The following is a 26,852-nucleotide window of genomic DNA, read 5'->3' on the forward strand; positions in this document are numbered from 1 at the left end:
GCATATTTTGATGTAGGATTATCCGCATGGATTAAATTATAACTTCCGATAGCGGAGGCGGGGTGCACAGTGCTGTAGTGGTTAGTGGTCCCACTACACAGTGAGAAGTTTGAGACTGGTTAGAGGTTTTTCCCCATGTGGAGAGCTTGTCTTCAGGTATTCCGATGATTTCTCAGCCTAAAAACATGCATTTGAGGAAAATGTGCTCATATTTGTGGTGTGGCTGTGCTTATATATTACTTTTATTAGACATCCATTTATGTACGTTACATGACTTTGCCGTGTTGTCATATGAACCCCCTTGACATTGGAAAGTGCAAAAATGTCCACGTGTCCACTAAGGTCAGGGGGAAAAAAAAAAAAGTAAAGTATCTGGCAGCTTTGGTATTTACAGAAAAATCTACGTTTATTATTCGGTCTCAAACAAACTTACATCAACTATAAAACAGGCCATACAAGGCCTCAGTTGTTCAATCATCCACAAAAACACCATGGCAGCATTCTCAGGAAGTGTGCAGATCACATCTAAACCATCCTCAGAAAACGAGGACATACTTTAAACGCGAGTCTTGTGAATCTCATGAGCCAGACTGTATTTTGGTCAACGTATAATGCTGTCGCAGCAGTGTTACAACCCCAGCAGTAACTTTTCATTAGAAGAAGCCCGTCAAACAAAGACTAAATGATATGATTGCGAAAAACAAAACCTTCATGTTGCTGCCTCTGTATGTTGCTCCGGTTGCGGTGAGAACCATTCATGATTTATTAGAGCGCCTGCTGTATTATTGTGAGTGTTACATTTACGTTTCTGACGGTGACACACGAGCATTTCACCGGGGAGCTCTTCAGTACGTTCAAATTATGCTCTGATTTCTCTCTGATTAAGACTGTCTACCGACTTGTACATTTTTAGAACAAATGTCGGTAATCCACATTTCGACCCAGCATGATTGAATTCAAACATTCCGTAAAAACCAGCCTTCCACAACCCGGACTTCCGCCTCCTGTTACAGAACACATTGCAACATGTGCACAGCGTTAACGTCAAAAAGCAAAACTAGAAGTTCAATGTATTTTTTGTGAATAATTTAACAAACTTAAATTAATACAAATGTTCGCGTCGGCTTCAAGGCGTATGCAAGTCATTACGTGTATTCTCGTCTGTTTCCAGCGAATTGGAAGATGTCAATAAACCTGATGTCAGAAAATGAGGAGGAGGGGGCAGCCATGTTGACTAACAGATGTCTTACACACACGTATGTGATATACAAGGTCTCTTATGCTTTGCTTTAGCGGAGACAACTGGCGTAGAAGCTCCATCTCTGGACACCAGCCAGTGCTAAACACACTTGCTCCCTGTTCTGCTCCTCCTCCTTCAGTTTGGCGAGCACTGGCCTTTATTCACATGGAGAGGAGGAGGAGGAGGAGAAGAGACGGTCACATGCGTGGGGGAGGTTCGGCTGGAGTGGGAGTTGGTAGAAAGGGGAGGAGGCGGCGGCGGCGGCACTCCCCCTTTTCTCCGGGTCCACACAGACCAGGGATTCCAGTGTAGGCCATCTGCGAGGGATGGAGAAACATGGAGGTGGCAGCTTCTCTCAACAGGAGCAGTTCCCACAGCCCTTCACACCGTTGAGGATCTCCTCCTGCAGCTTTTTCCGCTCCTCCTCTTTTTGGGACAGCCTCTCGACCGGGGGCTCCGCTGGGGTCTTGCTGCTGTTGAGGATCTTGCTGTTCTGAGCGTTCCACAGGTCGCCGTACAGGCTGCCCGGAATGCTGAGGAGGGCCTCGTGGCTGCCCCGTTCTGCCACTTTACCCTGAGAGAAACGGGGCAAGACACGGGGAATGAGGAAACGATTGGGGCAAAAAAACCCCAAAAAAACAAAAATAAAATAAAGCTTCACAAGGCAGAGAGACGACGGGTGCTGGAGTGCCTGAGTCCTATAGTTAGCATATCTCCATGACACAACGCTGACCACACTCTCTGCGGAGAGTCAGCGCTCCCCCCGAATCCCTGCCGCCTCCCCAACAACTGTTGCATTCCTCACGCAGAAACACAAACTCGCAGACACGCACACACTCATCCACGGACGACAAACACACGTCCCTCCCACACAGTCGAACACAAATGAAGGCGCCCCTTCCCCCACCTCCCATGAGCATGCAGAGGTGTTGGCATCATCTTCAGTGTGCCCAAGATGAGCATGTGACTGCTTCCGCTCGTTATTTTAATGAGCACCCCAGGCAGTCCTCTGCGAGTGACACCGGCAAACGCCATGGCGACATCACACGCAAACATGCCTCCTCGCCACGACCCTCTGATCCCTGCCATCTGACAGTGGAAACATGGAACGGCGTGCTCAAGTCGCCACAGTTCAAAGAAGCCTCTTCTCATTTTATCCTCCCCGACTCGAGCACTGGAGGGAAATGTCACTTCACCTGTTACTTTTTTGTATTAACTCTTACAGCGCAGATAATATCTGACCCCGCCGCACCTCTCCTGCGCTTCGCAACGTGATCCGAGTCCACCGCGCTACATCCTGCAGCCTCTCTCGGGATGTGCGCGAGTATTCCCGTCGAAGCCCCACAACGCAGCAGCAACGCAGAGAAATTGGTTTAAAACAATGGACTGCGTACGTGGCGCGCTCTTACCCGGGCTGTGTTTACACTTGGCAGATTTCGCTCCACTAAATGGAATTGCGGTGCGACTGCTCTGTTCGTGCCGTTCATTTGTGGAAAGTGTGAATGCTGCCATCTGAACCCCGGTGCTTACTAAAACAAGCGGTCCAGCGCACTGCTGCTGAAGGGTTCTCAGTTTGCCTCAGAAATCCTCTCTGGTTGCAGCACAAAGCAAGAGGAAACGTCTCAGCCAACCAAACGCGGCGCGGTTTCAGACGTGTGAACTGCCGTCGCCGACGTTGCGCGTGCCGCCATGATAAATGACGGTGGGTTCCCAGCAATGGAAGCTGAGCTCCGTCGCATGACTCTTAGTCATAAAACCATTGGTTGTCGGTCTGTTTACATATTTTGAACCCATAATCAAATGTGCTGTTTTATGCTTCAGTCCGGGCCAGGTAGCTGCATGGAGATGGGGACACAGCCCATGGTCTCCTCAAAAAAAAAAAAAAAAAAAAAAAGGAGCTCATTTTAATGGCGATCACTATGGAAAGACATGTTTAGCCCTGGATAAGGCCTCATCAGTGTCTGGGAAGCTGGCCCATACATTATTAGTCACCGAGACAAACAAGACACGCCATCTGACCAAAACAGCCAGTCAAGTCTGACTGCTTTAATGAGCCCTTATGGAGAAAATAATACTTTCCCTTCTACCCACAGAGTCCTGTTGTTGAAGTTAATGAGAAAAGCTAAACAAAGCATGTGTTTATCGCATACGTTCAAGAAAGGTAACCAGAAATAAATGAGTGCTGCAAAGCGTGGACACTTGCTAAATTCTTGTTCTTGGCAGTGTGCTGGAGGTTGCGGAGAGTGCAGGTCGTTGTCCTTCCCTTCAAGGCAAAACCCTTTAATTGGACGGGTAATTAACATGGTGCACGTTTATGCTCGGAAAGTCTGAACTGTCGCGTAATTCGATTCTCATGCTACTGAGATAACGACTGTAAATGTTAATCGGGGAAAAGTAGGAGATCAAGTTAAAAGGAAACAAAAAAGTGGAGGAGTTCTTACCTCATTGAGCACTATAATCTCGTCCGCGTCTACTATTGTGGAAAGCCTGTGGGCGATGAACATTGATGTCCTGTCCTTCACCATCCCTTTCATTGAACTCAGGATGTTCTGCAAGTGCACAGAGACACATAACCTCACCACTCTTAAACTTTGCAAGAGAAACATATAATCCAAAGAAAAATAGTTACTTTGCAATGAAGCTGGTGTAGAAAGAAGAAAAAAAAATGCATGAATGACGGGATATATATGAAATCTACCCTCAAAGTTCGATTTGAACGAGAAGCTAAAGTCAACACAAAGTTGCTTGGCAACATCCACCTTCATGTGCCCCCCCCTCCTCTTGTGTTTATATATGATGATTTAAAAACAGCATTGTGGGGAGAAGCAACAGAAAATCTCAATTAACAACTGCATCGAGTGCCCCACTCTTTTTGCTTGAGGTTCAGAGAAGTCGTTGCTGAACTTTCTCATTAAATGTAACATTTACAAAGACTGTGTGGTTTAAGCTGAGCTGGGGATTAAGTAGGAGAAAACAGTTTGCAGGTGGCAGGGGAGAAGAAGGGGGTGGTGTGTGTGTGCATGCATGTGTGTGTGTGTGTGTGTGTGTGTGTGTGTGTCACGGCAGGCACGTTGACGCAGAAGTGAACTCAATTATTGTGTACCTCCAGCAGGTGACTGAGTGGGCGTCGGTTGTGTCTGCGTGCACGTTTAGCGGAACGGGAGTGTCGCGGTGTCTCGCCAGGGAGCTGGTCGGACTCACCTCCTCGGTGATGGAGTCGAGCGACGACGTGGCTTCGTCGTACAGCAGGATGGGCGGATTCTTCAGGATTGCGCGGGCGATGGCGACTCGTTGTTTCTCCCCTCCTGAAAGCGGAAAAAGAAAAGACGACGTCACGGAGAGCGAGCCGCCGAAGCCGAGAGGTTCGAGGCGGTGTGAAGTTACAGCAGGTTCCCCGCACCGGCTCGGCTTGCCGAGACAACGGCAATGCTGCAGGCTGCAGTCTGGTATAACAGACATTCATTTAATTGTGAGGGGAAAAAAAAAATAAAAATAAAAAAATCAGCAGGACTGAAAGATTTTTCCTACTGTGTCTCAGCCTTTATTACACATGAGCCGTGTGTGGCCTCTTGAAAGTAAGCAGCATTCAGTGAGTGTAAATATTACTGGCAGTGGAGAACAGCAATGAAGGAAGTTTGGAGCCCGTGCGCCCAGACTGCCACCCCCCCCCCACCCCAAACCCCCTCCATGATCAGCAAACCACCACCCCCACTCCTCCTCCACCCACCTCCCCCTCTCACACACACTCACTGGCAGCTGTCACGTACAGCAGCAGTGAAATTAATGAGAAGTTAGTCATGTCTTTATTTTGTCCATTCTCTCACTCACTCTCCACGCGGGGAAATCTGTGCTGCCAGTAATTGCGTCTTGAATGTTGAGCAGAGACGCTCGCGCGCTGTGTGTTTACGTGGGTTAAATGAGTTGCCGAGTGATGCGAGGAGCCGAATACTACACAGCCCTGTGCAGATCAAATGAGGGCGACTTTAACTGTAAGGCAATATGCCATTAAGCCCGTTCACACTCCGCGTGGAGGACGACGGCGAAATGAGGGCCGGTGCAGCAGGTGGAGATTAATCACATTACTACAAATCTTTTCAAATGTCACGTTTATGAAAAAAATTGGAATGTGATATTAAAGGCGCACGCTCAATTCTTACAGAATGGCATAGACACATGACACAGTCACAAGCGCGTCTAAACAGGAAATAAATAAAATCTTTGCATTTATCTTTTGCATCCTCCCTCATTCCTACCATAATGCTCTTCTCGGCCTCCAGACCTGGAAACAGTCTTCACTACTGATCTGTAGAGTCTCAAATTCAAGTGAAGATAAATTAATTTGCAAATATGTTCAGGAAGAAGTTTTAATTACAGTTATCATTTTGAAAGGGGTATTCTTCTAGTATTAGAGTTATACTGGTTTGATTTTGGCGATCGACAGATAAGCAGTACAGGTGTTATTTAAATACAAAGTTTGATTTATTCATCATACAAAAAAAAAAAAAATTTGGCCTCATTTCTAAAAATGGAACATTTTTACACATGTAGCTCCTAAATATAACTGTTGATATGTGAATATCTTAGCTCAAATGTTTTTGACTTCTATTTCTTAACGAGGCCTATTTATCACAATTACAATTTAATAGATACTTGAAACTTAATTTATATCTCATGAGTGTACACCATTCACTTTTGAATAATATTCTATTTCTGGAGCCGCATCCCTACATTGTTACTTTCATTAGAGCCACATTTTATACGACTCCATCCCTACAATAAAGAACAATTCATTTGTGCCTGAATTGTGTGTGTTGAATTAGCGGCTGGTTGCTTAGAAGAGAGCGGAGGGTTTTCTGCTTTGTAAATCATCCGGGGGGGGGGGAAAGTGACAAAACACACAGCTCTTTTAGGGAGAGACTCTATTCAAACAAGCAGCATAAGGGTGAAGCAAACCTGACAGCTTGAGGCCCCGCTCCCCAACCTGGGTGTCATAGCCATGGGGCATCCTGAGGATAGCGTCATGGATGCCTGCGAGACGCGCCACTTGGTAAACCTCCTCTGGTGTCGCGTTGATGTTGCCGTACTGCAGGTTGTAATAAATGGTGTTGTGGAACAGAACGGCATCCTAACAACAACAAGGTTCGGGGAGAGAGATAGAGAGAAAAAGAAAAGAGGTTTCAGAGAATGTTTTTTTTATTGCAGCAAAGACAAAAAAAAAGAAAAAAAAAAGAGGACTGCAGATAGTGAGCACGAGGATACGAGGGAGACAGAGAACCAACGCAAATGACTAAAATATGTTCATGTACCATCTGTTCAGATCAGCCTCTGAGCTCACTGCAGTAAAAAACCCGACTGAATTCAGCTTATTTACGACGCTTTCGTTAAGTGTTAATGTTACTTTGTTCTATGCTGCCCCCTTGTTGCGCATCACCACAACAATAACGCTCAAATACAACATTTACAACTTAAAGACAGTGGCATATGGACAATAAACTCGAGTTTCAAAAAAAAAAAAAAAAAACACTCAAAGAGGGAACTACAACGCTTGGATGGAATTTGTCATATTTGATTGCATCTTATCGTGTCTGTGTGTCTCAAACCTGAGGTACAACGCCCAAAAGCCTCCTGAGGCTGTCGAGGCTGACTTCTCGGATGTTCTGCCCCCCGATGTAGATGTTCCCCCGCTGGGGCTCGTAGAAGCGGAACAACAGCCGCACAATGGTGCTCTTCCTGCAACGAGACGTGGAACCGATCGTCAGCATCCTTATGCCTGCGAGCCGCACCCCCCCCCCCCCCCCCCCCCCACAGTCGGCAGATCAAATCTCATGACAAACGCCGCGCGTGCCGATGACACGACGCACACAAACGCCGCGCTCCGCCGGCTTCGAAGGCTCGGGTTGAACCCTCGTGTGAGGCGTGACCCACCCGGACCCGCTGCCGCCGACCACGGCCACCTTCTTCCCGGCGGGCACGTCGAACGACACGCCGTTCAGGATCTTCTGGCCCTCCAGGTATTCGAAGTAGACGTCCTCGAAGCGGATGGTGGCGTCCTGCGGTGCGACGTTTAAGGCTGGCGCCAGGTCCTTCTCCTGGGGACGAGACATGAGAGGGTTGAGGCAGACAAAACTGGAAAGAGAACAGCCAGTGGCGGAGAAGGCCCGACATGATGCAACGTTACTCCAACGCCTTGTAAAGAGGCACAATGCTGGAGAACGGCGGCTTGCGCAGGCTGCACGAAACACAAGACATTCACGGCGGGGTTGGAGAGGTCCCTTCAAGAGACCGCCCGAATCCTCGCACGCTGCCCTCCCTGGTGATTGAAGGATCAATCGACGTGAAAACTTTCAGTACATTCTTAGCGCCAGTGTTGAGAGGCAGCCAAGGTTAGCGGCGAATAAAACACTTAGTTCTTAGTCTGAGAGTAAAAGCCTGCTCTGTTCCATTTCTATAATACCTAATAGCAACATAATCACCCACAATCCACCTCAGTCAATTAATACAAATAACTCGCAGTCCATTAGTATAAACAGATGATAATTTCAATCCCCCCCCCCACATGGCGAAAAGCCAAAATAATTCATGTTTTATTTTGTGTCGCAATTTCAAATGAGGAGGAGTTTTAAATTATTTTACATCTACATAATAGGCTCGCGTGCTTCACAGAGAAAGGATTCAGACGGTAATGGCCTCCTGGGCAGTGCCACCCCACAGGGACTCACAATGAAGAGGAATATTACTGATGAGTGGATAAATAACTGGACAGATTCATTCCTCCTCCTGTAATTACAGGCTGGCGATGGGAACGACCTTCATATTGTCAGGCGGCAGGCGCACATTTGCACCTAAGTGCATTTCTCTGATGCAAAACGGAATACGTCGTTGGGTATGAACAATGACTAAAACGACAAGAAAAGTCCCACAAAAAAAACAAATGTTTCATTTTAAAGAAATGCAAAACTCATTGAATAGTTTGATATCTGGAGTTTTACCCTTAGAGATTTTAAAATATTAATAATTAAAAAAAAAATGCTGGAAATAGTCCAGTTTAAATGTATTCCAAACAAATACAAAACATTTTAATTTAAACATCGGTGAAGTTTCAGATTGAATCTTGAAAAAGAAACTAATTGTATGTTTTGTGCTTCTGGTAAGTAAAGATGAAGTTGCATTATCCATTGATGGAGTTAATATTCAGAAGGTATCAGAGTTTAGATGTTTGGGAATCATCTGAGATGACAATTTGACATGTAATTCACGCGTAACGCATGTTTCTCAAAGAATATATTCTATCTTGCACAAAGTTAAATAAAACAATAAGAGTGTTGTATTGTTCACTCATATTGCCTTACTCGTGTTATTGCTCAGAAGAGTGGGGCCACAAATAGAAGAGCAATATAATTGCCTTTTGTTCATACTGCGAAAAAAGCGCAATTCGAATCATCGACCGAGTTTAATTCAGAAAACATATCGACAGTTTATTTGTTAAATCAGGTCTTTTAAAAAAAAACTTACAGAAATAAAACTGCTCATCACACTCAAAGCCAAAAACTGAATTTCACCAGAAAACCTGTAAAAGTTATTTGTGTTCCCTTCAGAAAATGACAATTACAGAAGGAGATTCGATTTTAAGCACCAAGTTGTGTGGACTATGTGTGCATCAGTTGCTGGTGTAGAAATATGGAATTCCCCATTACAGGATTTAAAACATTACAACAGTAGTAATAGTTTGAAATAGTACACATATTTGGCAAGTTGGCCAGAAAAATACACTAATGCAGAAACTTCATTCATGGATCAATTGTTTCGGAGACTGTAAATATGTACGGCATGGGCTTTTGTTTGTTTGTTTAGTTGTTCTATAATCACTGCGTGGAAGGTGTAGGCTTCTGGGAAAAAAAACTTTATTATTTAAAAATTTCTTCTGGCTGTTGCTTTCAAATCATGAAGGTGTTTATATGATACTTTAGGGTTCATTGTTGTAAAAGTTTTGCTTTCATAAGTAAATCAATGAAACAAAAAATGAAATATGGAAGATTTGTTGTGTAAATTATGGCAAAAACAACTTTTCCATCCAATCTTTTTAACTGGATAAGGCTTTCAGTTACTCAGAAATGTGTGTGTTTCATTATTTAGTAAAAACCTGAAATGTAAGTCACTGTAAATCTCCCAAAAATGGAAAGGAAAAAAAAACAAAAACGTGCTTATTATTAGAAGTATATAATATATAATAAAAGCGGCAACAAGACTGAGTTTCTCATTTTTTCCTGCATTAGACACATTAAAGTGACTGGAGGCAGTCGACCAGCATCCGACGACATTCGAGATGTCATCACATCGTGCCAGACGGTGGCACAATATGGAGAAGCACTCTTATCTGCCAACAAAAAATAACAGTGAAAAGCCATGCAGAACAGACCTCCAATGTTTTACACTAAACTGAGGAGATACTACATTGTAGTGTGTCCAGGCAAGGCTTCCTCTTGGGGTTCGCCACATCTTTGTGCAAGAACACACCCACAAAATGTCGCATTATCAGTCACAGTGTCTCACTTCAGAGCAGCAATAATGACTCTGGGGGTTTAGTCACAATGTCATTAAAATCCACAAGCAAACAAAATTAAAACTTTAGATGAAAATTAAGGCATTTGCAGCTAATTTGGTGATGCTGTGATTATATGACTCATGCTTGGCGGCAAAAAACTAGCTGTCTTCCAGTTATAGTCACGTCTCAAAATGTTTGTTAAAAATAAATAAAACAAAAAATGCATAATACAGGTTTTTGGGGGGTTTTTTTTGGTTTTTTTTTTAACCACAATCCCAAAAAGACCAGCTAAATACTCAATGAGGTTATAATGATGTTTAAAAAAAATACGCCTTCGTAAGTCCAAATCTTCGACAAAACAAAACAAGTCATCAGTAGTCACAGGTGTGCAGGGGTTCTGTCATCTTTTAACACTAATACACAAGTGAAGCGATGCACACCCGAGTGTCAACAGACGAGGAAGCACCTGAGTCACATCAAGCACATAATTACAATGTTTGACTCCAACCTATCATTTTTTACAGCACATGTGGGAACGTCGGCGATGCAGCCACAAGAATAACACAGCCCTGTGTTAAAAAAAATTATCTTGCACCGCTCGCTCAGTTATAGGCTCCCGAGCTACCTCTGAGAAAAGACACGTGTACAAGGTCTGGTGTTATTCTGGGCTCATCTTTGCTCTCAGTTTTTTTTTTTTTTTTTTAAAGATCAAACTCCATTTTGAGTTTCCATTTTTCTCCACCTAATATTTGAATAGGGTTTCATTTGGGCTGGTTTGTGCGTACGATTTACACAAGACCGCATATTTAAAGATTTAACGATCGCTTCTCTTTTGTCTTGCGCAACGTGCGCACGACCTTCGGGTCCAGGAGTTACCTTGATCTTCGTGTCGACGCTGAGCAGGGTGAAGAGCGTGTTCATGTCGATGAGGGCCTGCCTGGTCTCTCTGTACACCGTGCCCAGGAAGTTGAGAGGGAGGGAGAGCTGGAACAGCAGGCCGTTCACCATCACCAGGTCACCTACGGTCATCGTACCTGCACAGTGACAACAGAGCAATTTAAAGCCGATATCACATAATCTGGCTCTATTGTATCGTGTAAGTATCTTTGGCGGCAAGATTGAAAAAAAAAAAACCACACACACACAAAAAAAAACATTAGCACTCAAGACCATTTCTTTTTTTCTTCTTTCAAGTTGGCAAAGCAGACAAAGTGTCTCCACCCCCTGTGATTTCATTTTCTGCATCAAGGCTATTTTATTTCTTATTCATGCCACTTTTTCATGCTCGCTGTGCTTTGTTCTCATTTATTTTCTATTATCCAGTTCAGTCAGGGTTTTACTTGTCGGTTATATCTGGCCATTTCATTTCCATTTGATATTTTTTAGGCTTTCCTTTTTTTAATTGTGTCACCCCACCCCCCCCACCCCCCCAAAATGTGTGGTTGGCACCAATCACAGGCACGAAGAATCCTATTCTGATCAGGTGAGGTGCTGTTCACATTCAGATTGGTACCAATGACACCAGTGGGTGTTGTAATAGTTCTCCAATGCCACCTTACAGCTTTTCTTCAGCTTTTGATGACTTGATGGAATGAAGGTCAGGGGTGTCAAACCCATGTTTTCCACGTCTCCCTTCTTTAACACACCTGAGTCTCCTGATGGCGCCGTCACTGAGTTTCACTGATAATGAGCTGCTCACTGCAATCAGCGGTGTTGAAGCAGAGAGACACGGAAAACATGCAGGGCTTTGGAGTTTGACACCCGTGGTTTAGGTGAACACAGGTCAGCTTTAGATTTTCTTCTATTTTGCTATGCTGCAACATGTTAAAAAAGTTCCAATGACCCCAGCATACAGCTCTGCTGCAGTGTTGACTGCGAATACATCTTCTACCAAACAAGAATATCTTTAGTAAACATAACATGCTGTTACATGACTGACTTTGCTGTGATTTATTAGAATGCTATAATTTGGTTTATCCATCACTTCAAGTCAGGATTCTTCAAAATCGGAGGCAAAAGGAGAGCAGCATTGATCGGAGCTCACACCCGACCACACCACACACTTCAACGGAAGAACATGGAAATCTCTTATTCACCTGCTGAGATCCCTTTGCTGGCCAACAGCATGATGGCGGTGAGGCCAACGCTGAAGATGGCACTTTGGCCAAAGTTGAGCATGGCGAGGGTGGTGGTGGTTTTCAGAGACGAGGACTCGTAGATCTTCAGAAACGCGTCGTACCTTTCAGCTTCGTATTTCTCATTGTTGAAGTACTGCGAGTGAAAGGAGAGACGTGAGGGAAGAGACGGCAGCAGGGAGACGGGGGTCACGGAGACAACGGAAAGATTCACAAAAGGAAAAGAAAGTGTAAGTTGAGCGAGGAAGAGGGAGAGACACAAATATGGTTACGGGTAAAGGTTAAGGAAGCACGGAGAGTAGTGTCAGGCAGATGGACACTTTAGTGCTGCCTGCCTCAAGGCTGCATTTGTTCTCAGTGACCGCTCTGGGCATAGTCTGGGTCTCAGTTGGCCTCTAAAGCACTTTTTCATGTCTATGTATTTTCATCTGCTCCCAAATGATTTTAAAGGATGTGGAGGGCGATGGAACAAAATCCAGAGCCTGCCTCGCCGAGCGAGCTGTAGATATGAAGCTTTGGCAGAGCATCCCCACTGTGGCAAAACAACAGCTACAAATATTAGGCAGGAGCTCCTGGAAGGAAAAGGCGAAGCATCACTTGCAAGTTAAACAAGAACTGCTGCAGAGGATTCATCACTGGTGTCATCGCCCTGTGTATTTACATCTTGAGCAGCTTCCACAGACACCTACATTACCAACGGAGAGCGGCTCTCTTAAGTGTTACGCCACACAAGCAGCACTAATTCAGATTAAGACATGCAGCTTTTAGACAAAAACAACACCAAAAAAAATAAATAAAAAAGCTTCATGAATCAGCCACAAGCACATCTCTCACACATCTCTTAAACAGCGTCTGAAACAACAACAATCCTCCTCAACTATGCTGCCAATTACCTAATATTGTTACTGTACTGCTGTTTGTTTAGTTTGCAACATTGTTTTTCTACTCTGGTTAAGTGGGCGATTTTCCTCGCGAGCTAACGGCACTGGAGCTGTGCGGCTACAGGCATGCCATTTATTTGCATATAAGGAAATGCAGTAAATGAGAGCGTGTCAGAGAGAGAGAGAGAGAGAGAGAGCGAGAGAGGTAGAGAGAAAGTAGCACACGGAGGACAAACCGAAGCAGTGCACGGCACCGTGCTCAGGTTCTCATCCAGCCCTTTGTGAAAGTGGAACGGATTTCTGAGTGGGCGGAGATCTAATTACATATGCACACTCACAGCTCAGAGTGATGCTAAATCTGGCCGCATTGACACAGATGACACAAAATAACACGGAACAAAACGTTAAGAAAAACAGGATACACAATAATACAGGGGAGAAAATAACATGGTAACCGAGAGATGTTTCGAACGGCACAACAAAACACCCAACCAAAAAAACTTCATAGAGCTCAGTACACAAAGTAATATAATTACAAAGAGGTTATCCCAAGAAAGCCTGAAAACTGTAAAGAAAACAAGATGCTGATGAAAGACAACAGCAGCAGTTAGATGAGTAAAAAGTAATATTTACACACCAGCACTTCTCATCCATCAGTCGTCTCAGACTGAACTATAAACCACTCCGGCCCTGCGCTGACATTTCTATTGAAAATACTCTCTCCGATGACGGGAACCTTTCAGTCCAAAACTATAATTGAAACACAATTTAGGTCATTGGCTAAAGCTGGGAAATAGTCCTGAGTGTCCAGTGATAAATGTCTCTTTGTTTGTAGTGACTGGTATGACATTTACAAAAAGGGGCTGCAAAATTTCACACTCAGAGAAGAAGAGCATCATGGACAATAAGACTGAAAGAGAGAGAGAGAGAGAGAGAGAGGGAGAGAGAGAGAGACAAAGAGACCAGAGGAACATAAAAACTGCTAGAAAACACAGCCAGTTATGAGAATATTAATTAAAACCATCTAAATAATAAAGAAAAAATGTTGCTGATGATGTTTGTGATTAATTGAAGTGTTTATATTCATGTTTGCATTTATAAATAAAAATCTCTGTCACTGAATAATCAAAAAATGATGTGTTTCTCCCCTGTGAGATTGTACTACAACATATTTTTGAGTAGATGTCAAAAAGATTAAATCATTCGGGCAATAAATAAATAAATGACTAAAATTGTTATCTCTGACTTTAATGGGTGGCTCAGTGTGACACGATATATTGAGCTTTTTATCTCAAAACAACAATGACTGAAAGACGATCAATAACATTGAATTCTTGTTCCTCCTGCATGGATTGAGGTCAAGACCCCGGGTTCAGGGGTTTGACTGTCACTCAAGATGTAAGAAATTATTTTGGACGCATTGTTTCACAGTCAGGCAACAAGAAAACCTCCCAGAAACATTATTAGTCTATTTAATTACTTTGTGATTGTGACTGGAATCGCGGCTCATAGACCAAATCAATAATTAATATAAATACTGAATACCTTCATAACGGCAAAGGGTTTGAGACTTCATCCTGTGGTCTTATCAAGTGTGACGTTGCTTGACAATAACGTCGGGGATGCGAGAGAATTTAGTAGTGACTTGCTTTGACAACCATAAATTTCACTGCTCTCACTCGAGATATTTAAACTGATTTAACAGCCAAGGATTTGACTGATTTAACAGTTTTATGTAGTGAGAAACAGAGAGAGAGAGATTAAAAGAGTAACTCTTGACAATGGCAATCATGCCAGTAAAGAACGCAAACGCGTCAATATTTGTTCACGTTAGTGCGCCTGGCGTAAGTGTACAGATCAACAATGACTCGAGAGAAGGACAAGGGGGAGGGGGCAGAGCACAAGGCGAGCGTCGTAGGTGTGTGTGTGAGTGTGTGTGTGCGTGCGCACGTGCGACTGTGCTCAGGGTTGAAACTCACCTTAACGGTCTCATAGTTGAGCAGCGAATCGATGGCTGCATTGCCGGCTTCATTGTCTGCTTTGTTCATCTGTATTCGGAAACGAGTCCTGTGTGCAGACACATGGGCAGAGTGACACCGGGATTTTTTTATTATTATTGTCAAGAGAAAAACAACAACAACAACAACAACAAAAAACGCTTCCCTTAAGTCTTTCTAAACGAGTGATCTGTCCAGCAGATAAGACAAGAAGCACCTCCCTCTTACCTCCACTGAGTGATGAGAATGGTGAACAGGGTGTATGCTGACAGGGTGCCCAAGGCCACTGCTGCAAACTGCCCACCACACTTATAATACTGCGGGAGAGAAGAGTACCGTGAGGACAAAGCGTCTTTTCATCGCCTGGAACTCTGTAACGCTGTCACAGAAGAGTCAAGCAGGCGCATCCAAGCCAGTGGACTCCAATGCTGGCGCCACACAGTATTTTCCACTGGTTTGTGTTTTTGACCAGTCCGCTATGAAATTGAGTGTCACAAATGGACAGGAATCTGTAAAGTAATCGCACTGATGCTTTAGCTATTTGGGCAATGGCGTCTGCCCTCATTATAGGTGATCTAACCATTATGGCCCAGAATGGAGTCGTTCTGTTATGGATGAGGTGCGTGTGTGTGTGTGTGTGTGTGTGTGTGTGTGTGTGGGGGGGGTGTCTGTTTAGGGCAAATTCTACAAGAGAACATTAAGCAGCTGCAAAGCGTTGGTATTCATCACCGACCCTAATGGGTCCTGTGTTCATACTAAGAGTTAACAGGAAATCATATTCCATTTAGCATGTAAATCAAACAATATCAGCTAAATGAATTTCCAGACGATCTTTTGTTAAGACTAACAAGGTGGTGGAAAGTGCTGAAGTGGCATCAAGACAAAAGCAACACGGACTAAACGTGAGCAATGTTTCAAGTGAAGGGATAATCATAATGATTGTGATCATGTGCAGACTTTGTCCTGATAAGAAGGTGGAACTCACCAAAATGGCACTGACGAGGCCCATTTCAAAGATGGTGGGTCCCAGGTTGAAGACGAGAGCACTGAGGACAAAGGAGATGCCCCGCGTTCCGCGGTCGATGGCCTTGGACAACGCTCCGGTCTGACGACTGAGGTGAAAGCCCAGATCCAGGTTGTGCAAGTGGAGGAAAACGTTCTTGGCGATGCGCCGGATGGAGCTTTGGGCCACCTTGCCGAACACGGTGTTCCTCAGCTCATTGAAGAGGGCTGCACAAGCCCGCGAGGCACCATCTGGACCAACAGAGGGGAAAAAAGAGAGAGTCAGGACACCTCCTGTGAAATACAGGGAGTTTTAAGCGACGGCGGCTGCTCAGTGAGAATCTAATGTCATCCAAAATGACATTAGAGGCAAAAAGAGAGGCAAAAAAACAAAACCAAAACAAGAATCTGACCCGTAGCCTTTTTCTATCCTATTGAATGGAAAGCAGCATATTGAGGCAGCTGGGACTGGGCAGGTTTTTAGGACAGGTCTTATGCATCATCTTGAGTCTGCAAGCCCCGCAGTGCTCCAGCAGCAGCCTCCACTCTGTAATTACAGAGCAGGATGCCGTCTGAAGCATCGCCGCCGTGGCGGCCAATGCAACGCAGACAGGAAGATGGGAGGCTCTCGGAGGAGAGCGCCAAAGTGACGAGCGTGTTTGAGAAAAACGGAGTGAAGGCTACTTTTGTGCAGCAAGCACAAAGAGGACGTTCTCATGAACGAGTGATGGGAGAAATAGGACCAACCGATGGCAATGAGCCGGCTTTAACTCCTGTTGTCGGAACTTTCTCTGGAAGGTGAAGGTGTAAGGAAGCAATATTGCTAAAAGGTCTTTCAAAAGACAAAAAGAGCAATATTGCACCGATCTCACACAAAATAAAAGCAGCAACAACACGTGACCTTTCAACTCAAATTGCTACACGAGACGATTTGATAGCATGCCTGTCGCAAATTGATGCTGGCCTGTGTTCGGATGACGCGTAGACTTCCTATGGCGATTTGACCGACCGGTGCGAGTACACAACTCATCTGCTGAGACTAAAGAGAGGGCAATAATCGCCGTGTCTGCCGGTCGTCATGGGGCCGTAATGTGGCGTTAAATAGGAACGCTCATCTAATGAGCAACGTGTCCACATCTGACAAGGGAGCAGAGCAGTCTGCAACCTTTTCCACCAAATTATGCTGGTCATCGCAAACTCAAGGTACCGGACCCCGGGTGTCACAGAGGCAGGTTAACCAAATTTAAAAAAAAATTAATAAAAAATTCCTCTTCAGCATCTGTTACCTCTGTTTTTTTTGTCAACTTAATTCACACTGTCTGGAGTCGTGGTCATATGGTCCAACGATTAACCATGAAGCGTGAGAGTGCAGGTCTAAGTGGGCTCTTTATACTAAGTGGCGACATGCTGAAGTGTTCATTGAATGCAAGACAAGAACAGTCAAGACTGAAGATGAACAGGATTTTCAGTTTCACGTGTTCAGTGGGTCGAGTTCATATCGGCACTGCTTGAAGAAAACCAAATCAGCAAGAGTTTTAAGAATAAATTAATCTGCTTGGTCGTGGTGTAAACGTATACTCAGTCGGTGTCACCTGTTTCAATGTTTTAATCACAGCGGTTTCTGCTAAATCTACAATGTTCTGTGAATAATAATCACAATAAATTATCTTTACATATTGCCACTACAAATCTGTGAATTCATACCGACTGAAAAACAAACAACCCAACTAAGTAAAAACCAAGTTTATAGTTTTATTTAAGCAGCAATTTTCTTTCCTGTTGCTGAGCAGACTGGAAACCAGCTTAAATCAGAACTGCTTGCAGAATATTAAGCAAATTGGTTTGGTGTGGCATAATTGGAATTAAAAAAAAAGAAACCCACGCTACAGATTGATCCTTTATATGGGAGATTGATGCATGATGGATAGTGTTTGCATTTGGTTCACCAGAGAGCAGTCATTTGATGTACATTACACACGGACTTTAAAACAGCAGTACTAAACACTACATGAGGCGAACATTTCTCCTCAGCAGGACATGCAGCAGGTTTCACTTTGTAAGTGCTTATGAGTGGTGTCTTGTTAGTTGGTTGAGATGGAAGCTCTAATCAGAAGAAAAGTTCACTTTCACATCTCACCCTTGATCTCTTGTACTTGCAGGCCCATTTGGACAAAAGGAGGATTAAAAAAGAAAGTAGTCTCAATTAATGTAGTGTAGGAAACATATGTGGCCTCTGCACAATATTAAAACATATCCAGTCTCTTAGAAAAGGACTTTAGTTCGAGCTTTCTCGGCGCTTTAGAAATACATCCACCTCCGTTTGCCTTGAGAGCTCACAGGTATTATACTGAACAACCGTCAGGACCCACGAGAGGGTCGTGAGGATTAAACTGAAGTGAATTCGGACGCAGAGCCAAAGCTCATAATGTAAATAATGTCGGGGAGATGGGTGAGGTTGCGCGGCAGCGTTGATATGAATGTGGTGGGAAAGGTCAGTCTGTAGATAATAGGCAGTCCCACGGTCCTCCCTCGATGAGCCCGGCACCTGCCAGGGCAACACAAGTCTGGGACTCACAGCCAATCAGCACGGCCGTTGCCATGGTTGCCACGGTGCTTGACGCGTCATTCAGGTTCAGCATGTGTCCCGACATCTGGTTCAGCTCGTCCACTGCATACTTAAACATGAAGGGCACCGTCACATTGGTGATCTGGGAAGACAAGAGAGGGAGGGAGGAAAACGTTCAGGGAAAACTGTGATGGAGTCCACTTGTGCTTTTCCCACCCCCCCGGTGGTACTTCTCCATATATGTATAGCATCACGTGCTTCGCAATTGAATATTCCTTCGTAACGTGTTCCATTGAGGTGCACTGAATGGTATGTCTGCCAGGTGAGCCGTGCAACCGTGCACACATATATGTGCGCTCGTGTTGACTTGCTGTGCTGATGCCGGCGAGGAGGCTGGTGCTTCCTGCTAATGGAATTGAAATGGTTATTAGGGCTAATTAAAAGCACAGGGACAGCTGTGTGACTCAGGCTGGGCGGTCCACCGCACATTAGGGCAGACAGAACACAGCAAAGCATTTTCATTTGAAAACCATTTCATTTGAACCTCTCCACCCCTAACAGAGCGCGGGGTTACTTTATGTTCCCTCACTCTGCCAAATGCTACATGATCCAATTTCTGGGGTGGGGGGGGGGGAAATAGCAGCAATGACTATGTAAAAAACAGAGCATCGAATGTATCCTCACTGTAAAAGAACACCTAATGATGCACCATTTATAGTGGAAACGCCGCATCTCCAGGGTTCTTGCTTGATACACTTGGGGTATTATACTCAGACAATGGAAGTCCTCGGAGTCCCTCAAGGAAAAACAATATCTGCCACTTTGCTACCAAGACAACAGAACATGACACGAAAATAGCCCGAGCCTGTTATCACAGACCTAAAACATGGTCCTCAATTTTTACCTCCACTACGTGGTAAGGTTGAATGCGCTCTTTTAATCCCCGAGCTGCCAACATCGGAGATTAAATCGACACTGTGTCAATCTGTACCAGGCAATATGTCATCCCTAATAGAGCTGCTGTGTCAAACAGCAGAGAAACTGCTTCAGAATTAGCCCAAGCTATAGTATGACGTGCCGACAGGGGGAAAAAATAAATAAAAAATACAGAAAGGGCTTCATTTTTAAGGCCAACAAAAACAGGAGCTCGCATGTAATAATTTATCTGAAATGAAAATGTCACTGATAATGTGGCTTGCAGAGGTGTGATGCACTGTTAACCGCATAATTATGCAGCTGATTTAAAAATTGCATCCACGCCGTCGGTGGCTTCAGCTCAAACAGACAAACTTCAGAAATCGAGGTTAACTCCAGCCAAGCGGGAAAATAGGGAGAGAAGATTGGATTGCATGTACGCCTCCTCTCCTCCTGAGCACATACACTAGAGGGAGCCATGCTGGGCGGCAGCAGGACATGCTTATTTGGGAACTGTGAATTTGTGATTGTTTTCCAGGGTGTAAATCAAAAAAAAAAAAAAAGACCATCAACAAAGGCTAAGGCAGTGTGTCACACACTGATTGATGGACGCAATTAATTATCGAAAAAAACTAAACAAAACTGGGGGCAGCCTTAAATGCACATGGGCGCTTTACAAAATTCGGAATCCAAAGCAAAGGGTGGTTCTCAAAAATCGTCATGCCTTCAGGATAAAATCCTTTGTCACCAAGCCGGCACCAAATTGCACCGTATAATAGCTGCATCCTGTGATTCAGCCAAACATTTCCGTCAAGTGATAAAGTTCACAGCATGTTCATGAATGTAAAAAGGCGCTGCAGGTTTAAAAAGAAAAAAAAAGAAGAAAAGAAAAAAGCAGTGAAAAGTGGTACAGTTCTCTTCAGATTTCTTTTTATTTGACACCTTGAAATTTGAGTTTGCTGGATTATTTATTTGTTGTGACCGTCACATCTTGGTGGGGGAGGACTGACATTGCACATGCATGTGACATTTGATGTTCATCTTTTCAATCATGGTGTCTTTGTGCATAGGAAGAGTGCTTCTAAATAACAGAGCTCATTCTCCAGAAATCCTTCAGAAAAAAATGTTTTATGACGCAATTGGAATTCATCGCATTTTTACGTTTATAATTCTGTCATTTTGTGTTTGCCGAGCAGAAATTCACAGTACGTGGAAACAAAAATGTATCAGCCTTTTGTGGTCCGTATATTGCCCATGTTGATATTGCCAGAATGATATATTTGCAATGTATTATGCAGCAATACTTCCTGAGAATGAAAACTATAAACTGGAAATTTCGGACAGTGTCACATTTGTTAAGAGCATTTGTGGGGTTGAGCAGTCGAGCAGAGTATTGAGGTTGCCCAGCTGAAGTATTGGAAACCTTCCTGTCATCTCACACTGGAGATCACTGCTGTACCCGGGCCAATGTGGATTATATTCCCAGAAGTGTGTGTCTCATTTTTCATTTACTGGCTCCATTATAATTTAATCATTTAACCAATATCACATTTGTAGATCACAAATGTACTTTTTTTTTTTTTTTTTTTTTTTAATAATTGCATGGCCACTAAACCACTGCCAGATTCAATTAAATTGACAGACCTAGAAAACTAACCGCGGTTGTACTAAAATAATTGTTTTTTTTTTTAAGATAGGTTTTTGACCCGACAATGTTTCATGCAAATAGGGAACAGACTAAACTGTCACTGAACAAATAGAAACGCTCTTCCAATTCAAAGACACTAAATATGCGGCTTACAAAATACAAATGAGGGGGTTTACCTCCTGAATAGACTGACAGTCACCCTCACCGTCGCTGTGACAACTTTATTTTCTTTAAGGTGTCACTGCATTCGGTATCATTATATAAACGTTATAGTTTTAAATGTGGTGATAAAACGACATCAAGAGTCAACACTTGACAGTCTGTCCACCTTTTGAGTTGTTGCAAGTTCTAGCCTGGTCGCACATGAATTTTCTGCAGGTTCTCTAGGGGATTCTTTCATTTAACAATTGGACTTTACTGGTGTGTTTCAGTAAAATAGGGGTGTGTAGACTTGAGAGGGCGGGGTGTGTAGTCCTCCTTCTTTCTCCTATTAATGCAATGCTCTGTTTCAGTGTTAGTACATTTCAACTACAATGTAGTTTTCCCCTGCAACTCTTGGGCCATTTTCACACTGGCACAAGCCATCGAGGATCACCTCCTCCCCACCCTCGTCTTCCACTCCAGGGCCATTCGTGCTGAATATTCAAAATGTTCTCGCTCCTTGGTGGCGGCTGAGTACATAAAACTTGCTAAAAACAAGAGTTAAATCTCAGCTAAAAACTTTCTATATGCTTAAGAGAATGTGCCTTCATACATATTACATTGGCATTAGGTGCTGTAAATAATAATAATAGTAATTCATTTAATTTGGACGTGCCTTTCAGGTCACCTTACAAAAAATAAGAGCACAAAAAAAATAAGAGCACAAAAACATGTTCTGTAGAGACGTCACAATACCTGAAATAGAGCAAGCATCATTTGAAAGTACGGTAGATATTGAATATGTTATAACTGACATAACTGCAAAAGGAGGCCTAATGCCTTGTAATTCTACAAATTATATTGTTTACATGTTCAATTCTGCGGATAATTTCCCCACAAAAATAATGGAGGGGTGTGATGCTGTATGAGCAGCCAAAGCTCAGTTGTTGTACTTCAAAGCACAAACACAACCCATGATCTTGTTTGGGTTTTTTTTGTTAAATATCAGTCCCAATCCACAATCAGCAGTGCCAAACAGCAGGGCCATGTTGCTGGAAAACAATGAAAGAGGAGGCGATGTTTGCCTAAGCATGCAGTGCACCACTGATCTGTGAGACGTTTTAACTAAACATTGTGACTCTTCTCTAATGCGAGTGTGTGATCAGGAAACTTATGACAAGTCAAACTGGAAATAATGAGCCACTGGATCTCCACACACTGTTGATTAAAAGTGGCATTATGTTAAATTCAAATTGTGTCCCTGAACAAAAAACACTGCTATGACTCAACACTCCCATATTACAAACAACAGTTTTGTTTTGATCCAGTGGACAAAGAAGGTAAACCTGCTCACCATGTTGGAGTGAACTTCAGACTTCACCCAATTGCCTTTAAGACGACTTCAGGACTGCCGTTTAATCACATTTTTGGCACATTATTAATTTAAGCGATATTGATTTAAAATGAACCAGAATATGGCACATTGTAACAAAAAGGCACATTTCTTCCTAAAATCACAAACCTGAAAACATTTCTCAAAGCGTCAATCCTCAAAGTAAAAATATTTGTATATTATATGAAACAGGAGTCTACAAGTACTTAAAGAGAATATGCTGTATGAACTTACGGCAGAAAATTAAACAAACGACAAATATGAAGCAGAGACAGCAGTGCCTCTCAGCATCAGATAGATAAAAATATACACCGCTTGTGAGAGGTGCCTTGGAAAAACTTGTATTTTTAGCATGTATACAATAGATTTAACTAGCTTGACATTTGAAAGAAAGAAATACGGAGTGACGATAGAATGTAATGAAAAAGTATTGCTTCAAAACAAAACAAAAAAAAAAAAATACCTTGGCTCCAGCAAGTAATCCCAGAGAGATGGCGACACGCGCCCGCAGGTCTGGTCTGTCTTTTGGCCACACGTATGACAACATTGCAGACAGGATTTTGGCTGAATTCACTTCCGTCAGCTGCGAAGAAACAAAAAAAAACCCAAAGTTTCTCTGTCTGTTGGTTTTATGAATCAGGCTGTTGCGCAAAATGAGAAGTGTCGTAACATTATTTATTGTAACGTCTACTTTCCGACCGGCCTTGCATTAACTCAGGATAACCGTCCACATGCATTTTGCATTTACTTTTGACGATCACAGGAAGCCAACGATGGCTCTCTGGGCACGCACAAAGAACATCAAATGTCAACGCCAGTCCCGCTGGGATCTGGCGGCAGCGACGACAACACAGTCTCCAGGTGGACTTGGGGATCCAGTCTGACACTACAAGTCCCATGAGACACCTGGGCTGTCATCCCAGCTGAGGCTGAGAGCCCACTGGTGCCAAAATGGCTGTTTACCCACACTCCACCACACATCTGCCACAGGGACTCTCTGCATGGCCAAAGAATATGCAGTAATTCCTCTAATCCACTCAATATGGTGGCACGGTGTTACTGCACTGCTGTATGGCAGCACCTCCAAAACAAATTACGGCGAGCGAGTGCCAAACACCTGCTTTTAATCAAACACAATCAGGCAGCGTGTGACAGGCAAGATTAACATTAACACTTTTGTTGCGCGAGTGAAGGTCATAAAATGAATGCATTGTTTTCATATAGTTGAATTAAAGCACTTTTTTCAGATGAGTTGCCAGAGAATAAAAAAGCTTTCATGTATCCAGACTGAATAAAGGCACTGTGAAGTGGGAGAACTTTTGTGTCTTTACATACATAGGTGTGTATATATATATATATATATATAAATAAATATATACGCTGTACAGTAGATGGGGGTGTGTTTCAGATTGGATTGGAACCGATCATATTTAATGTGATATTCTCTCCTGCCGGGCCTAACTGTCGTCTGACGTTGGGAGTGAGGAAACGCTGCACAGCTGTATAGGCATTTCATCTGGATTTGGATTTGCAAGGGCAGGACAAATCATCGGAACTTCAACACCACTTTAACAGAAGAGAAAGAGTTTGAAGTGAAAACCATTAAAACAATGTTTTACACAACTATATGACACAAGATAAAAATTAGGATTTTTGTTTTCCCCCCAGGGGAATGACGTTTCTACCACATCTGTCAGAAAATTCAATGGAAGAACCTAAAGAAAATAGCTTCATGACTCAGCCATCGAATAGTTATAAAGAACAAAAAAAAAGTTAGCAAAAACCAACAGTGACCTTGGCAAAGGCTTAAAAAAAAAAAAAAAGACATTAGTAAAAAGCTTAAAATTGAAATGATATTGACAGTCACCAACAATTGCAAACAAACACAATAATTGTACTTTAATGTATACATGTCCTTTCAATGTCTGGCATATTACATTCTATGAAAAAATATTCGAATAATGGGAAATTGAGTAAAGATCAAAAAGCACGGAACTACGACCCACCACATTCTTTGGATCTGCATTCAGGCGGCCTCCCGCATTTCCGTGCCAACATGTCCGTTTGTCGATCACCTGCAAATTCTGGAATAACATCCCATTTGGTTACTGTTTAATCCTGATGCAGGGATTGATTTATGGCTGCTTGTCAAAACACACTTACTCTCGCTGCTTCCAAAATCTGACGACTGTTTGCGCCGCTGTTTGAGCTCCATGTTGCTGTTCGGAGGTGTGGAGGGGAAATTAGCTGAAACAGAAGAGAGTCGTCGTCGTCGTTATCACTTTATTCAATAATATTTTAACATTAAGCAACCAAATATCAGACTGTTGGCCAAGTGGATTACACATTCATTTACAACCCACACAAACAGGCACTGATTGTTTCCCTCAATTTGAAAGTGACCCGGTCACTGTGCAAAGGTCAAGTAAAGTTGGGTGACGTACTGAGCAAACATATGCAAAGACGAGCAGTTTATGTATGACCAAGTTCGTATGACTGACTGGAAAAGCTCACGGAAATTGTTTGAAAGCTATCTTTTTGAAGAATTAGATTTAAGCAGAATTAAATAAGTGAAGATACTGGGTTCCATTGCCTGTGGCTTCATGTTAACTTTTGAGAGCTCGTGACAAAACTCAAATTGTGCACAGTTACACTTTGCGAAAAAACAATCAGCATGAATTGAGTGCTTGATGTTCCAAGTTATACTGCAGGTGCGTAGTTTAACGCTGCCACAGACTTTATATTCAAAGTACGTGTTGTTATTCTTCTAAAACAAACAAATATGCACGTGTATTATTTATGTTTGAGGTCAGATAACAGACACCTCTTGAAAGCCTCGTATCTCATCAGTGACGACTTCCACTTCACAAAACTTTATGCGAGCAACAACTTGTGTTTTGGCACTTACAGTAGTGTTATAATATAGAAATAGTTGTTTGCGAGCAGGTTGCAGTTAGAGATTTTAGCAGTGTGGACAAAGAGTCCTCAAAGTCTGTCATAATGCATCTCTCCTGAGAGAAAGCCAAAAACACACCAATTGGTCCCGCGAGATTGTGTAGATTTGCGTAAGTGTTACACATCGTGTGTTTTGATTAGATTTTCTGTCACTCCAAAGTGGTGGAAACTACAGGCAGGAGAAAGAGTCTGATAGTTGGAACAAATCACAAGATTAAAAACCTATCATCATCAACTGAACAACTTGTACATTGCGATTCATTTCATAATCACGGCCCTACACAAAAAAATACACTACAATCATGACCTGTGCACACTGACAGCAAAACAGTTCTTTCAATTATTCAGCGAAGCTTTCATTTGATTCCTAACATGTTATAGACGCCATGAGAGTGTGGTCAAGCACAACCAGAGGGTCAATCTGATGTATGTCACATGGCTTATAATGATTGAATCACTAAACTATGTACGGTATTTCGTTGCATTTCAACAGTGAGCCTTCCTTCCAACTGGAATTCCCCCAAGAAGTGAAACCTCCCACTTTGGAAACCTCTGAAATAACCTATATATTACGTCATCAGCTTAATTGACACCTACAGATGTTACTCCTATTGATTGAAGTCACAAAAGTGAAGAGACTAAGTTCCAAAATAAGCTCTAACAACCACAAAAGCAGCTAAATGCCCAGACAGTTCATGCATGTTTAATTACTGTTTACCCTGTAAGAGGTGATGTGTTATATAGTCAGTAATCAGTGTGTTTCTGCTCCAGACAGTTGATGGAACCCGGGTGGGACAAACAAGTCTTATCTGACATGTTAGTCTGGAAACACGTGACTGAGACCCCTGAGGAAGCTACAATGCTAGCATACAACGCTGATAACACATCGTTATTGTTAGGGATTAAACTGTCGCGTGTGCGAACTAGTGTGTTCGTGTGAAGTAAAGGTAAACAAAACGAATAAATTAATTAAACGTGTGGTTAGAACTCGCGTAAAAGTTTAATGACGCCGACGTTGTCAAACTCGAGTTGCGTTAGCCACTTTAGTTAGCCGTTGCTCAATAACAACCAGCAGCTGTGAGACAACCAGAGTTCACGGGATCGTGGCCTCCTACAGACCCCGGACACGTGTTTCCCTGATCCTGTGAGCTCCCCTGAAAGTTAGTTCCAGACACTCTTCTCCTCTGCCCTTGCTCCGGAGCCTGTCACACCAGAAACACGGTGTCCTCTCCGACCCGCCGCCTCCTTCACTCACCACACACGCGCCCCTGCGTCTGCGCTCCGTCCCGTCTCCTGCGTAGCTTTTATTCCAGATGTGACAGGAGCTGCCCTGTCGGATAATCAGCGCCAATTTTCGCCTTTGGAAGTGAAAACCACATTTCAGCGGTGCCAACATCGGCGCCATGTTTGACGGTGGAGGAAGGCGGTGAGCGAGCG

General features: G+C 43.3%; 1 protein-coding gene across 2 annotated transcripts; it reads right to left on the reverse strand.

Moving 5' to 3' along the window:
- On the reverse strand, positions 1-26,821 carry abcb7 (ATP-binding cassette, sub-family B (MDR/TAP), member 7). Of its 2 annotated transcripts, none has more exons than XM_080502178.1 (16): positions 26,671-26,821; positions 24,624-24,707; positions 24,467-24,544; positions 22,924-23,043; positions 18,373-18,505; positions 15,781-16,049; positions 15,024-15,112; positions 14,778-14,865; positions 11,879-12,053; positions 10,659-10,816; positions 7,166-7,329; positions 6,841-6,970; positions 6,194-6,365; positions 4,442-4,545; positions 3,682-3,789; positions 1-1,814 (listed from the first exon to the last, which is right to left on the reverse strand). In XM_080502178.1, the coding sequence occupies exons 1-16, from the start codon at positions 26,818-26,820 to the stop codon at positions 1,596-1,598; spliced, it is 2,241 nt and encodes a 746-aa protein (XP_080358304.1). In that variant the 5' UTR covers position 26,821; the 3' UTR covers positions 1-1,595. The 2 variants fall into 2 exon arrangements, 1 of the variants encoding a protein (XP_080358304.1); XR_013936765.1 differs by having other exon boundaries at positions 1,774-1,814; positions 4,344-4,545.
- Positions 26,822-26,852: the final 31 nt, after the last annotated feature.

Source organism: Blennius ocellaris, assembly GCF_963422515.1.
Source record: "Blennius ocellaris genome assembly, chromosome: 9".
In the NCBI taxonomy this organism is placed as follows: domain Eukaryota; kingdom Metazoa; phylum Chordata; class Actinopteri; order Blenniiformes; family Blenniidae; genus Blennius; species Blennius ocellaris.

Coding starts and splice junctions, on each gene's coding strand:
- abcb7 (XM_080502178.1), bottom strand. CDS start 26,820: ATGGCGCCGATGTTGGCACCGCTGAAATGTGGTTTTCACTTCCAAAGG. Junction 16,050..18,372: donor AACGGCCGTGCTGATTGGCT/GTGAGTCCCAGA, acceptor CTGTTGGTCCAG/ATGGTGCCTCGCGGGCTTGT. Junction 7,330..10,658: donor GCGTCGACACGAAGATCAAG/GTAACTCCTGGA, acceptor TCTCGTCCCCAG/GAGAAGGACCTGGCGCCAGC.